We start from the raw sequence: 15,110 nt of genomic DNA on the forward strand, positions 1-15,110 counted from the left end.
TATTTTCAGTTATCAGATTTCGAATATGTTGGGAAATTTTATTATGCCATGGCTGAAGGGGCTTTGGCATCAAGAAGGTTTTCTTGGACTGGGAAATAAATGGTATTTGAATGTGATGGGAGGAGCCTATAGAGGGGTCTAGGGGCATCTGCTGTGGGCCCTGGAAGCACCCACACCCTTCCTCAGGAGATGTTTCTCTGATGTGACGGCCTATAGGTCCAGACACTGGTCCCTCTGGGGAAGTAGAGGGGGCATTTGGAATTTAGAAGTCCTTCCTACAAAGCCTGATTCAGGCTTGCATTCCTTGAAGCAATATGACAGGCATTGGGCAGTCTGGGGAACAAAGGCCTTGTTCTACCTGGAGACACCCCACTTGTTGCTTGCCCCCTGAGTGCCTTCATGCTGAACTGGGGACCCAGCATTGGAGCTAAAGGGATGGAGGTGGACACATGTTCACTTTTCAGGCTACATCCCTTCTCTGGAGGGTTAGTAGGTGACCCATCTGTTGCTTTGTGGCTTTGGAAAAGCAGGACCAAGGCCTTTGGAACCAGGAAATAGCACAGAACTTAGTTACCTGAGGAGCAGTTATGGGAAGAGTGCTACGGGGCGGGCCTGTTGGGGTGGACTTCATGGAGGTCCAGCTCACTGTGAGAAGGGAATCTGGCTCTGGCAGGACTCTGTGAACCACAGGTCTGCCTGGGATTGGTCCAGATGGCCCCTGTGCTCTGGTGGGGGATCTTCAGTTAGGTCCAGTAACAGTCAGTGTCCAGACACTCAGCACTCTCTATGTGGGGACAGCACTGTGCCACCTGGGCCCTTTCCATCAGGGCATTGTGGTCAGGAGGCGGCCTCCAACTGCCAGACCTTTGGAGCCAATGGAGCTTCTGGGGCTGGGGCCATCATAGGGCCCCAGGCTGGGCTCCCTCTGTCCTGACTGCCCCTTCCTTCCTGAAGTGTGTGTCCCAGGGGCACCAGACACCTGCCCAGGTTTGGGCTGACCGGCCAGCTTGTGAGAGCCTGAGTGAACCTGGAGTCGGGAAGCTGCTGGGCCTGAGGCTTAGCGTGAGGGGTGGTTGTGAGGTTGTCTGCACCAGTCACTCAGAGTGAAGGCATCCCCCACTGGACCTGCAGACTCCCAGGTGTGAATGGCCCAACATCCCCTTAGCCTAATATTCTGGCTGTTCCTAGAAGGTACCAGAACCACCCTGTCTCGGGCCTGGTCCTGTGTATTCCCTTGGCGGGGCTGGCCTCCCCATGAGCATCTCAGGCATTCCATCTAGACTTGGCCTGGCCCCACCTCCCTCATCCCTCCCTGGCATGAGGTATCTGCCTTGCACCTGATCTGGGTACCACCCGGAAGTCTGTGGGTGGGGATGGGCAGGGCGCTGCTTCTTTAAGGTGACATCACAAGGCTGTGGAAGGTGGGGCAGTCGTGGAACTCCAGTCTGGGCTGTTTCTGGGGTGTCGTGGCTCTGGATTTCCATCTCCATGGGGCCACAGGCCCACACGTGAGCAAGAAGTCATGGCCATGGCTGAGGGGAACGAGCTGATGAACAGGCTCATGAGCGAGAACGCTGACCTGAAGAAGCAGGTGCGGCTCCTCAAGGAGAACCAGATGCTGAAGCGCCTGCTCAGTGAGAGCTGCCCTGAGAGCTGTGGCCGTGGCAGCCGGGACCTCCTCTTCCCCAAGGCACCCGCCTACCCCGAGGACTGCTCCCCTGGGACTGCAGGTGAGGCCCCAGGCTGACCTGGGAGTGGGGGGCTGCTCCTGCAGGTGGTCCCGGCCACCCTTCCTTCCCTCAGGTCCCACCCAGATGCTCATTCTGCTATGTGTCCTCAGGTGAGGCCCTTCTCTCTGAGCCTGTAAGTCCACACCTGAAAAACGAGGTGTGGTGGCTTAGCCACTTGAGCTGGTAAGTGTGTCAGTCAGTGACAAGCACACAAGTGCTGCCACGGTGGCTTAAAACAGGATGCGTGTGATCTCAGGACCTCCCGGCTGCTGGGTCAGGCGGCCCAGGCCGGGCACTTCACTCTGCTGCCTGCATCCCCTCTCCTGAGGCTGCGGACTCGCCTGGGTTTGGGCTTCACAGCAAGGGCAGGTGTGCCAACCACACCAGCTTGGAGCCTTTGCTCTATCTCCTCTCCTCGCACCCCATCAACCAAAGGAGTCCCTGGTGGAGCCCAGCACCCAGGGCGGGAAGCGACCCCCCAGAGGGAAGACCTAGCAGGGTAGTGCAAGTCCCTGGGAGGAAATGAGTTGGGTGCTGTAATCCGCTTAGCACATAGTATCCCCTCCAACATTCTATTACTTTTTACAGAAAAAATAGGCTTTGATCATTTGCTGCAAAAGTAGTTGGTTCTGATTTAAACATTTTTGTGAAAAATTACCTCTCATACATGGAAAGTATGATTTAGGGAGTGGTTGATGGACATGAGTGGCTCGGATGTGGCTCATGGACAGAGTCCTGTGACCAAGCGAGCTCTTTTAGAAATGGGCCCACTCAACCGCCTGGCAGGGACTGGAGGACACACCCAGCCTGCTTGATTGCCAGGCTGGATGGAACAGCCTCGCCCCTGCCCTGTGGACCTGCTGTCACGGGATGAGCCCTTCCACTGGCTATTTCCAAAGCTGCCACCAATCCCCCAGCGGGATGCTCCAGGGTCTGACTGCTGGGCCCTGCATCAAGTGTGGTCACTTCCTGGAGTCCATCTGACTCCTGCAACCTCCCCTGAGCAAGCTCAGCATGTATGAAAGGCTGTGGTGGCTGCATGGAGCTTGTGGACCCAAAGCCCTTGGGTGCAAGGGTCTTTCCTGGCATCTGGACCCCTTGGAGCCTCAAGGGGAACCTTAAAGAGGGAGTTTGGACAAGCATGGGGTCCTTGAGGAGGGGGAAGAGAGTGATGCACCAGAAGGGGCCGCTGGAGAAACCCTGAGACCCCAGGACCGAGCCAGCTACAGCCCCATGTTCTGAGCTCCTACCAGTGGCCAAGGTGCATGCTTGTCACCAGCACTTGCTGAGGAGGGACTGGCCTCACAGTGCCATGCCCTGGGTGTGACAACCTGCTAAGGGTCAATGCTGCTGTAGGCCACTAAGGATACCTAGTGTGCGGTGGCTACGAAAAGGACTTGTCCTCAAGCCTCGCCTGCCTGTGACAGTTGCTGTCATGTGCCTTCTGCTGCTTCTTTGTTCTTCATCCTGAGAATTGAGTCAGGCCGGGCCAACCCTCGGGGCTCAGGCCAGCAGTGTTGTCAGCAGAGGGCAGGCACTCTGGGGCCCTCCCTCACTCCCTGCCCTGCCTGGTCGGAAGGTGGGCTTTGGGAGAGTGTACCTTCACTCAGGCCAGCCTGTTCCTAGTGTCTAAGAGCTGAGTTTCCTGGATTGCAGCCAGCACCCTTCCCCCTGGGCAAGTCCAGATCTTGCTGGACATCAACCTTAGGAGGAGCCCTAGTCCTTGGTCAGCTGAGGCCACCAAGGTTCCACAGAGGCCTTGGAGCCCAGCACAGGACATTGGCCTAGTCATCGTGGGCCCCACCATCCTCAGGGAGAGGCTTCACCTCTGGTTGGGCCATCCCCATGGCTGGGACCCTGGCAGCTGAGTCCAGGCCTGGCCCGACCCTCAGCTTCTGCAGGAGGAGCCTGGGCCCTGGGGACTGAAGAACCAGAAGGAGTTTCTGCACAAGCAGCAGCATTTGTCACAGAGGGAAACTCATAGCAGGGGCTCACATGCCTCACAGTCCCTCAGCCTCTGCCTTCAAAACGGGATGTGCTTTAAATTTATCAACAAGATAAATACTGAGAGGACATAACATTTACGGCTGTACCCGTGCTCCTTGCCCTGCTCGCAAAGGCAGCCTGTCGGCGTTTGCCTGGCCTTCTCCCTGAAGTTTTTGATGTGTATATCTAGAAGTCTTTTTGCTTTCACTTTGATTTTCCCACAACCATCCATCTCACTACCATAACCCACAGATCTCTTCAGTAGATCTAAATGCACCTAGCGCTGGAGAGCAGGCTGTTCTGTGTGGGGTTCACATTGCCTCTCAGCCTGATGCCACTACAGGCAGCGTCCCTCTAGAGCTCTGTGACCACTGACAGCCTGACATGCGCCTCTATGACCTACTGAAGGGGTGACTGCCCTGGAAATCCTTGGGTCAAAGGCTGTGAGCGGTTGACATGTTGACATAAACACTGACGAATGCTCTCCAGAATGCTGCGGCCTGTGGACTCTGCGACGGAGGAGCAGGTGCCTGCCTTCCAGCACCTTCCCAGCACCCATGTGAAGCAGGCATGCTTGCTTTTGGGGAAGGGTGTGCACAGCTCCCTGCCTGGCCCTTTCCCTGGGGTTTAAAGGGGACTAGAGGGGGTGGCAGGTCCTCTCAACCCCCCCTAATCCCCCCACCCCAGTTCTCAGGGGTCCTTCTGATGTTCACTCAATTTCTCATTGTTCAGGGTGAAGATGATTTTTAGTAGTTTCTAAATATTCTGTACGATCCTCTGCCTCCTTTCCCTTTAACATTGTGACACGGTCATTTCTGTGTTGCTATCAGAATATTTTTAAATGACTGTGTGATATTAAAAAATCAGATGAACTACAATTTAATGAACTCTTCATGTCTGAAATTACACTTCTTTCGTATCCTGAGAGAAACAACACAGCAAAAAAGACTTTTATATTTAGGGTTATTTCCTTAGGGTATGCTTTCCTAAAGTAGTCACTGGCTCAGAAGGCAGGGGTAATTTCCCCCCCATTATTTCTTTTTCTCACATTTTTATTTATTCTTCCGTGCACCCAAAGGATGACTTCCCTGATTGCAGCGCACTAAGCTATGCCAGCTCGCGGGTCCTCCCAAGACTCATCTTTTTCTCACATGTAAATCTTCCACACTTATCACTAACTTTATTCCTAGAGCACGTCATGCTCTTTCTTACAGTTATGGATTTCTTCTTCCATTGCATTTTTGGAGTCATGGGAGTTGATGTATTTGGAAAGCTGTTGACTGGAAAATATACCCATCCTACGTCCAGCCACTTCATAAGCTGTTTTACTTAATGAATTGGATGTTTTTCAATTCATTCCCATTTTCTACATCTACAACTGCAGTACTTACAAATGACCATTTTAAATGAGATTGACAGCATGTACACTTGTTATTTTTGTTCTTGTCTTATTTCTCAAACTCTAAGAACCCTAGCTCCGGCAGCCTGTCCCCTGTCCTTTTGGTAGGCAGTAGGCAGTGACGGCCCTGTCTGCCCAGGGGTGGGGGACATGCAGGTTGGGTGGTGGGGAGGAGTCTTTCTTTCCAGTCCTTATTTTCAAAAAACAAAAACTTGAGAAATGGCTCGTTGTGCTCAATTTTGATGACCTTGTTTTGGCATAGGTGGAGGTGCCCTCACTGGCTTCTCTTGGCCTGTCCTTGGGGATCTCATTGTTTAGACCCCTTGGGCGACCCAGGGTCCTGGTGGCTGCTGTGTCTGGGGTGGAGCTTAGCTCAGGACCTTGGGCTCTGTTTCTGTGAGACTCTAGGCTGTGTTTTCTTTCTGTGGGTTCTTTGCAGGGATTTGATAGCAAAGTTATGACAAATTATAACTTCAATCAAGCGTCTTCTAATTTTTCAGTGTTCTGACCCCACTTATATGACATAGGGATTATGCATTGTTTGGGAACTTGCAAGAACGCACCCGCCAACCACCCAGCTCTGCAGCCCTTTAGAGTGTAATTATTCTAGATTTTTCTTCTTTCCTTATTGGTCCCTTTAGGTTTTCTACTTCTTATTGAGTCACTTAAAAATAATTTCCCAGAAGATCGCTTATCAAAGTTTTTAGTTAATATACAATTGTATATAATCATCTATAATTTAAACATTTCCTTCCTAGTCGTTCTTATATCGGTTTTCTCATTTCCAGCTTTATTCCTATATGTTTTCTGTTTCTCTAAAGTAGCTTTCCACAGTTTTGCTATCTTATCAGGCTTTCCATAGAGCTGTTTCCAGTTTATTTCTGCTATCATTTTTATATTTTTAAACTTTTGGAGCTCCTCCCATATTTTTATTTGAATGTTTAATTTCTTTTGGTGATTTTTAAGAAGTAATTAAAGCACCTACATTACTAATTTCATGATAAATACAGTTTTAAATGTACTGATGTTTTACTATAATGTTCTGATTTTCATTCTTTCTCAATGGTTGTGTTTTTCTATTTTTATTTTATTTTTGACGTGATCATTACTCAGGAGAATCCTTTTAATTCTGAGGAGACAGTTTTCTGTTGACTCTTACTATTCCTGTAATAGTTTTATTATAATGTGGCTTAAAATTATACTTACATTTAGTACTTGACTGACGATTAAATTTTTTAAAATGTTTAACACGACTTTATTGAGGTCTTGGGAATAATAGGAGGGAATTACTATTTACTAAATATAAGTGAAAAGCAAAGCCCAAACCCACCTGACCACAACAAAAATCTCTTTAAAGCTGGCAATAGAAGGCACTCTTCTGCAGGTTTCTGAGGTGAGGTGGTCCTGCCCCTGCCCCACTACTGGGACAGAACCCCCTTTCTGAGCACAGGGCTCTACTCTCCTCTGGGGAAGGACCCAGGACCGAAGGGTTTTGCTGTCTCATGCTGGGTGAATTCTTGGAAGATGTTCGTCGACAGTTTCTGGGCCATGCAGTTGGCTGGGGCAGGGGCTGGGAGGCCCTCAGCTGGCTGCCAGGACTCGCTGTGCTGGCTGTGTGGGCAGGCAGGAGGCAGGACTCATACTGATTACTTTCTTTCTGTAGAACAGTTTTTGGAAGTAAGCATTGCTGGGGATAGATTAGTTGGTTTCTGAGTAGGCACATTTTAGCGTTTAATTTTGTAATATAGCTCAAACTTTTTTCAAATATATATACTCACTTTATTACTAGGAGAAAAGTCATGATACAGGGGTAGAAAAAGATTTCATAAATCAAAGAAGAATTGATAGGTTAAATTTGACAGGTTAAAATTTTAAAAATTGTGTATGATAAGAATCACTATAAAAGGGTTAAGATATCAGCAAGGCAGCCTCTGGGAGAAGATATTTTCTCCACAAGGAATTAGGATGCAGAGTACAAAAGGAACTGCTACAAATAATTTAAAACAACTGCCTGACCAAAAAATAAAAAATAAATAAAAAAATGAGCAAAGAAGAGGCATAGATAATTCACAGAATGGAAACCTGAGAGGCCCATGGACTCACGAGATGTTCAGCATCACCACGGCTTAGGGAAGAGCTAAGTGTCATCATCAGCTTGGTCTTCCTGTACCAAGGAGTGATGAGGGGGTGGGATCAGAAGCTGTTGGTGTGCACGGAACCTCCACTGCTGTTGTAGAAAACAAAGCTAAACATGCACACACCTGAGCCCAGGTGTAGACAGCAGAAGGTGCTCCCTTTGAGCAAGGAGGTGTGTCAAGGGATACTGATCACAGCTTTACTTTTACAAGAAAACCTGGAAATAGCCCCTCATGCATCAATAAGACAATGGATAAAAATATCACTGTGCCTGTGTGTGTGCATTTGCACGTGTGCCAGGAAATGGTTAAATGAACCAGGTAGCTTCCAAGTGACTCGACATGGATACATCTCAAAAATGATAATGCTGCAGCAAAAAGGTATTTTGTAAAATAAAAGGGGCATAGGTTAATACCATTTACATAAAATTAGAAAAGCATGTCAAGGTCACTCTGCCTTAGGTGTGGATGCACAGGTGGGTAGAAGCTATGGAGGAGGCACGAATGCTTGCTGGGCCCATAAATTCCAGGCTGGTGGCTTCCTCAGGCAGGGGCGTGGCCCACAGTCGCTGCACTCACCTCCTTGACCTCCTCCAGAGGGAAATGGAAAGGGCTCTGAAGATGGGGGATGTGAGCACGTGTCAGAGCTTGGGGTGGGGTGTAGGAGTGTTCTTAAAGTGTCCTCTACACTTCTGGGGATGTTTTAGGAACATCAGCCTGACCTCTCCTCTCTTTCCTCCCTGTCCCAGTTCCAGATATTGGAAGGTTCACCAGCATCCCTGAGGCGCCCTCCCAGCTGCAGACATCCTCCCTGGACGACCTGCTGTGCTCACACGCCCCCCTCTCCAATGAGGATAATGCTTCTCCAGGCTGTGCAGCCTCGTCCCAGGGGTCCTTCAAGGCTTTCCTCAGCCCCCAGGAACTGCACCCCCCCCGTAGTGCTGACAGGAAGCTGTACCCACTCCTGAACTCCTTGCAGGATCCACTGGTAGACAAGACACTGCTGGAGCCCAGGGAGATGGTCCGGCCCAAGAAGGTGTGCTTCTCTGAGAGCAGCCTGCCCTCGGGGGACAGGACCAGGAGGAGCTACTACCTTAATGGTACAGTGAGGGGGGAGCACTAGGTGGGCACATGGTGCAGTGGTCGGCAGTTGGGTAGGGTGGGTCTGGGACGCCAGCTGGGCACAACTTCTCCATCCATCTAGCACAGGGAGAAGAGTGTAGTTGGGAGGCCAGGATCTAGGGCATCTGTCCAAATCTTTTGCCCATTTAAAGAAAATTGAGTTGCTTGTCACTGTGCTGTAAGAGTTCTTCATATACTCTGGATACAAGTTCTTTTGGGGTGTATGTTTTGCAAATATGGTCTCCCAGTCTGTGGCTTTTCCATCTTCATAACTGTTTTTTAAAGAGCAAAATAATTTAATTTCATGAAGCCTGGTTTATTGAATTTTTTTCTTTTATATACTTCATGCTTTTTCTGTCCTATTTAAGAAATCTTTGCCAAACTCAAGATCACAAATATTCTTCCAGAAGTTGTATAGTTTTATGTTTTACATTTAGGTTCCTAGTCAATTACAAGCTAATTTTTGTATATAGTATGAGGCTTGCATTAGATGTCCACTTCTTCCTGCACCAATATTTAAAAAGATTATCTTGACCTGGCCAGTGTGGCTCAGTTGGTTGGAGTGTCATCCAGTATATTGAAAGGTCATGGGCTTGAATCACAATCAGGGCACATACCCAGATTGGGTTTGGGGTGCATACAGAAGGCAACTGATTGATGTTTTTATCTCACATAAATCTTTCTTTCTCTCTTCCCCTCTCTCTAAAATCAATAGAAACATATCTTTGGGTGAGAATTAAAAAAAAAAGCTTTTCCTCATTGAATTTATTTGACACTTTTTTCAAAAATCAATTGTATATATGTATGAGTCTATTTCTTGATTCTCCAGGCTATTCTATTTGTCAGTGTTTATATTGATTCCAATATATACTGTGTCAGTTACTGTAGCTTTATAATAAGACCGTAAACCAGACTGTATACGTTCTTCCACTTTGCTCTCTTTTTGGAAAGGTGTCCTGGCTATTCTAGGTCCTTTGCATTTCCATATGAACTTTAGAACCAACTTGTTCATTTCTGCAAGAAAGCTTGCTGGGATTTTGATTGGGATTGTCCTGGATCTACAGATCAATTAGATCAGTTTCCAGTGAAATGATACCTTAACAATGCTGAGTTTTCAGATCCATGAACAGTTTATATCTTTCCAGTTATTTAGGTGTCCAGATATTTGGTCAAGCATTATCCTGGGTATTCTGAGTGTTTCTGTGAAGGTGTTTTTGGATGAGTTCAATATTTAAATCAATAGCCTAAATAAAGCAGATAGCTCTTCTTAATGTAGGTGGGCCTTATCCAATCAGTTGAAGGCCTGAATAGGACAAAAAGGCTGACCCCTTCCAACGAAGAGAGAATTATTCCTGCCTGACTGCCTTTGGACTCCAACGGAAACATCTTGGGTCTCATGCTTGCTGCCTCTCAACTGGTTCTGTTGGTTCTCAGACCTTTGAGCTCAGACTGGAGCTATATTATCAGCCTTCTTGGGCTCCAGCTTGCTGACTCACCCTGCAGAGCTTGGGACTCATCAGTCTTCATAATCATGTGAGCCAATTCCTCATAACAAACACATACATACACCCCCAAAACCCCAAGGGTTCTGTTTCTGTTTCTCTGGAGAATCCTGGAAAATGCAACTTTGTGTCCTGCAACCTTACTGAACTCAATTATTTGTTCTGGCAGCTTTTAAAAAAAGATTCCTTAAGATAGATGATCATGTCAATTGCAAATAAAGACGAGGTTATTTTTTTCATTTCTAATCTGTATGGCTTTTTTTCTTGTCTTATTGCATTGGCTAGAACCCCTAGAATAATGTCAAATAGAAATGGTGACAGTGAACAGTTATTTCTTTTCTTGATTTAGGGGAAAGCATTCATTCTGTCACCATTAAGTATGATGTTAGCTAAGGTTTTTGTATATGCCTTCATCTGGTTGAAGAACTGCCCTTTAATTTTTAGTTTGCTTAGCTATCATGAATGGTTATTGGACTTTGTTGAACACCTTTTCTGCATTTATTGAGATGATCCTTAAGATGATCATTTGTTTTTCATTTGTAGTCTGTTGATATATTACATTAATTTTTGAATTTGAAAACCACCCCTGCATTGCCGAGATAAATCCTACTTAGTCATGATATATTATACTTTCCTGTATCATTGAATTCAATTTGCTAAATTTTTGTTAAGAATTTTTGCTGTCTGTGAAGGATATAAGAGGGGAGACTTGGAGAGGAAGGGTGGTCCATGTGCCGAGTAACATCCAGGAAATTACTAAAAATAGAATCTTTTGCCAACCCAGAAATCCTCTGCACAAATGTACAAAAGGAGTCTTCTTATCGAATAAACATTAAGCCACTGGCGAGGCACAGAGGTTGCCAAGACTGACAGAATCTCTCCTTTCACCAGCCAGGCAGACTGGACCCATTACATGCTTTACATATGTTTCTCATGTTACTCAGCACCCTGCGCTCAGGTGATCGGACAGGCCTGGGCATCCCATATTCACCTGGTCATAGGGCTGGGGTCTCTGTGACAAACTGGTCACGCTTGACCCAGGTGGCTGGGCAGACTCCCTAGTAATAGGAGGACAAGAAAAACAATTCTGGGTTGTAAAACATCCCAAAGGGATGGAGCAAGGACAGTATCCCAAGTTTCCCAGGGAACATGTTAAGAAAAGGGAAGAGAGAAAGGGTCCTTTCCCTTTTTGGCAACAGAAAATTCAGTTTTCTTTTACCCTCACGGTAGGGGCTGGAGGAAGGTGCCCTTACATCCTTGATAGGGCCGCACCAGGGCCCTTGGGGAGCTCCTGCTGGTGGCCCCACAGTCTTCACCCAGAACCTGCAGCAGCCACATTCAAAGAGATCTTTTCCCTAAAATGGATACTGGAGCACAGGCAGGAGGAAGGTGGGTGGCTTTTGACCCTGTGCTCCCCATCCTCCCCACCCCCGCCCTGCAGAGATCCACAGCTTCACCAATGCAGAGAAGGACGGGCGCATTGTTGGGGAGATCGCCTTCCAGCTGGACCGGCGCATCCTGGCCTATGTCTTCCCTGGGGTAACCCGGCTGTATGGCTTTACTGTGTCCAACATCCCTGAGAAGATCAAGCAGGTATGCCTCCTTGCCCCATGGGAGTCACCTTCCTGCCCTGGGATCCCCTCCCTGCCCCAGTACCCTCCCTGCCCTCTCACCCGTGGTACACACACCGTGGGGTATGCTAAGTCTCTGCCATGAACATCTCTGCTTTGTGGCCTGGGACAGTCTCAAGAGTGGCTCCCAGGGTCACAGAGAACGTCCGCTTCCTCCTCACCCAGGATGGGGCCCTGCTTTTGTCCCTGATACTGTCTGCTGGAGTGGAGAGTGGGAGACCTGGCTTGCCGTGGTGAGGGGCTTGGCTCGGCCTTTTCCCTCATCCATGAAGCTTCCTTAATGGAAATCTGGTCACTGTGCCCACCAGGGCCTCACGTGGCCGGTTCTTGGCCCAGCCTCACCTTCCCCATGCACTGTGTCCCCAGACATCCACCAAGTCCCTGGATGGAGCCGTGGACGAGAAGAAGCTTCGGGAGCTGACACACCGCTACCTGGTGCTGATGGCGCGCCTGGAGAAGCTGGGTTACAACCGCGATGTGCACCCCGTGTTCAGTGAGTTCCTCATCAACACCTATGGCATCCTGAAGCAGCGGCCTGACCTGCGTGCTAACCCGCTGCACAGCAGCCCGGCCGCCCTGCGCAAGCTGGTCATCGACATTGTGCCCCCCAAGTTCCTGGGCGACTCGCTCCTGCTGCTCAACTGCCTGTGCGAGCTCTCCAAGGAGGACAGCAAGCCACTCTTCGCCTGGTGAACCCGCGCCCCAGCACCTGCCACGCCTTTACTGCAATAAATGTGTTTGTTCCAAACCCAGGGGCCGACGTGCCTCCTGTGGGTCCCCTCCAGCCAGGGGAAGGTCCATGTTCGCCGAGGGAGAGCCCAGGGCCACAGGTGGGCACGCTGCACCAGAGCAGGCGCCTTCATGGACCGGCAGGGAGAACCCAATGCCCACAGCCCCGCCAGCCGCCCACATCTGCGTGGCACTTGTCTCACTTTATTAAAATCATCTGTTTACTTGTTTATCTTTACCTTTGGCTCTTTGAGGGCTTGGAGAGCGCCTTGGTCACCACTGGGGCCACAGGAGGTGCCCCTGGTATTTGAGGAATGAGGCCCAGACAGAGCCCTGAGGAAAAAGGCCTAAGGCTCAGGCAGGGACCCCAGCCTCCGACCTCAAGGACCTTCCCCTTGAAAGGGGCAGAGGGTTGTGTCACAGTTTGGGTTTTCCAAAAGGAGAGTCTGAGGCAAGGATTCAGAGGCAGGCAGGATGGCTGCAGAATCTGTGGGGCCTCGTGCAAAATGAAAACATAGGCTCCTGCCCAGCCAGCATGGCTCAGCGGTTGAGCATTGACCTAGGATCCAGGAGACCGTGGTTCTACTCCCGATCAGAGAACATGCCCGGGGTTTCGGGCACGATCCCCATTCGGGGGCATGCAGGAGGCAGCCGATCAATGATGACTCTCTCATCATTAATGTTTCTATCTCTCTCTCTCCCCCTCTCCCTTCCTCTCTCTGAAATCAATAAAGATATATTTATTTATTTTAATTTTTAATTTTTTTTATTTTTAAATTTTATTTTTGTTTAAAATATTATAGATGTTCCTTTTTCTCCCCAATGATCCTTTCCACCCCATCCCATCCCCCTCCCCAGTCACTCTCCCCACCATTGTCCGTGTCCTTGGCTTGTGCATATATGCATATAAATTCTTTGGTTAATCTCTCCCCCTCCACCCACCCGCCCTATTCCATCCCTCTGACATTCGTCAGTCTCATCCATGTTTTCATGTCATTGAATCTATTCTGTTCACCAGTTTATTAAGTTCTTTAGATTCCACATTTAAGCGAGATCATGTGATGTTTGTCTTTCTCTGCCTGGCTTATTTCACTTAGCATAATTTTCTCCAGGTCCATCCATGCTGTCCCAAAGGGTACGAGATCCTTCTTTACAGCTGCGTAGTATTCCATGGTGTGAATGTCCCACAGCTTTTTAACCCACTCATCTACTGATGGGCACTTGGGCTGTTTCCAGATCTTAGCTATTGTAAACTGTGCTGCTATGAACATCGGGGTGCATATATTCTTTCTGATTAGTGTTTCGGGATTCTTAGGATACATTCCTAGGAGTGGAATCACTGGATCAAGAGGCAGCTCCATTTTTAATTTTTTGAGAAACCTCCATACTGTTTTCCACAGTGGCTGCACAGTCTGCATTCCCACCAGCAGTGCACTAGGGTTCCCCTTTCTCCACACCCTCACCAGCACATGTCGTTTGTCGATTTGTTGATGGAGCCATTCTGACAGGTGTGAAGTGACACCTCATTGTGGTTTTAATTGGCATCTCTCTGATGATTAGCCACGTTGAGCATTTTCTCCTGTGTCTCTTGGCCATCTGTATGTCCTCTTTGGAGAAGTGTGTATTCAAGTCCTTTGCCCATTTCTTAATTGGGTTGTTTGTCTTCCTCTTGTTGAGTAATATCAGTTCTTTGTACACTTTGGAAATTAGCCCCTTATCAGATACATCCTTGGCAAATATGTTTTCCCAGACTGTGGGGTTCCTTTGTATTTTAATAAAGATATATTTTTAAAAAACCAAAACCACCCCCAAAACGCAGGCTCCTTGTTCAAAAGTTAGGAATGTCAAGAAAGCTACAGCAGAGAGTTAACTTGGGAGTGGGCCAGGCAACAGTGTGGTCAGTTGCCCATGAAGCTGGCTCAGGGGAGGCGGTTTATCTGGGAGATAATTCAAGGAAGTAGGAGGTCCTGGGAAAGCCGGGCCGGCACCTGGTGTGCTAATAGGCTGATTTCGTCTGTTTCCTGCCTGGGTCTGGAATTAGGAGTGCTGGTCCCTTTTATTGGAGAATGGGGATAGGAACCAGGATCTGGGAGCCAGGTAAGATCACTTTTCCCTATAAATGGCGGATCTTTCTGGAGTTCCCTATTCAGGAACTATTTATAGCATCTAGTAGAATTTTTAATGTCTCAAAACCCCTCGTCACGCCAGGTCTAGTCCCAGTCCCAGTATCTTGTGTTCCAGCCATGACCAAGCCCGGCCCAGGACGGTCTCCATAGGAGATGCATCACTGCTCCTGCTGGAGCCCTCTGTCAGTCTCTCCTAAAGGTCTAGAGAGGGTAGGGGACCTCCTGGGCCCTGCAGTCAGGACCAGGGCCTGGCGTTGCCTGTTTCCTGGGGTTTGGCTTCAAGTGTCTCCAGTCACTTCTCTGTTGTGGGAACCAGGATGAAGGCGTTGGGGTTTCTGGGCCAGCCCTAGTGTGAGGCTACCTGTCCCTCGGTCCTCACAGACTAGTGTGTCCTGGATGCCCTGGACCTTAGGCCCCTGTCTTGGTCAGTTCAGGCTGCAACAAATACCACAGAACAGGTGGCTTAAACAACAGACATTTGTTGTCTCTCAGTCCTGGAGGCTGGATGACCAAGGCCTAGACGTCACAGGGCTGGTTGTTCCTGAGGCCTCTGTCCTTGGCATGTAGACACCTTTGTCTCCTGTGTCCTCACATGGCTGCCCCTCTGTGTGTCTGTGTCCTAATCTCCTCTCCTTATAGGGACACCAGTCTTGTTGGATTAGGGCCCACACTAGTGACCTCATTTTAACCCAATTACCTCTGGAAAGATCCTCTCTCTAAATACAGTCACTTTAGGGGTTAGGGCTTCAA

The 15,110-nt window shown here is 48.7% G+C and overlaps 1 protein-coding gene across 1 annotated transcript; it reads left to right on the forward strand.

Annotated features, from left to right (window-relative positions):
* The first annotated feature begins 1,233 nt into the window (after positions 1–1,233).
* On the forward strand, positions 1,234–12,268 carry SPATC1L (spermatogenesis and centriole associated 1 like). Its single transcript, XM_016211853.2, has 4 exons — positions 1,234–1,730; positions 8,000–8,350; positions 11,316–11,467; positions 11,872–12,268. The coding sequence occupies exons 1-4, from the start codon at positions 1,523–1,525 to the stop codon at positions 12,196–12,198; spliced, it is 1,038 nt and encodes a 345-aa protein (XP_016067339.2). The 5' UTR covers positions 1,234–1,522; the 3' UTR covers positions 12,199–12,268.
* Positions 12,269–15,110: the final 2,842 nt, after the last annotated feature.

This window comes from Miniopterus natalensis, chromosome 6, assembly GCF_054644295.1.
Source record: "Miniopterus natalensis isolate mMinNat1 chromosome 6, mMinNat1.hap1, whole genome shotgun sequence".
NCBI lineage: Eukaryota > Metazoa > Chordata > Mammalia > Chiroptera > Miniopteridae > Miniopterus > Miniopterus natalensis.

Bases quoted from the DNA above. Each gene is read 5' to 3' on its own strand.
- SPATC1L (XM_016211853.2), top strand. From the start codon at position 1,523: ATGGCCATGGCTGAGGGGAACGAGCTGATGAACAGGCTCATGAGCGAG. The intron at 8,351-11,315 runs GTACAGTGAGGG...CCCGCCCTGCAG, and splicing joins GAGGAGCTACTACCTTAATG to AGATCCACAGCTTCACCAAT. The intron at 11,468-11,871 runs GTATGCCTCCTT...CTGTGTCCCCAG, and splicing joins TCCCTGAGAAGATCAAGCAG to ACATCCACCAAGTCCCTGGA.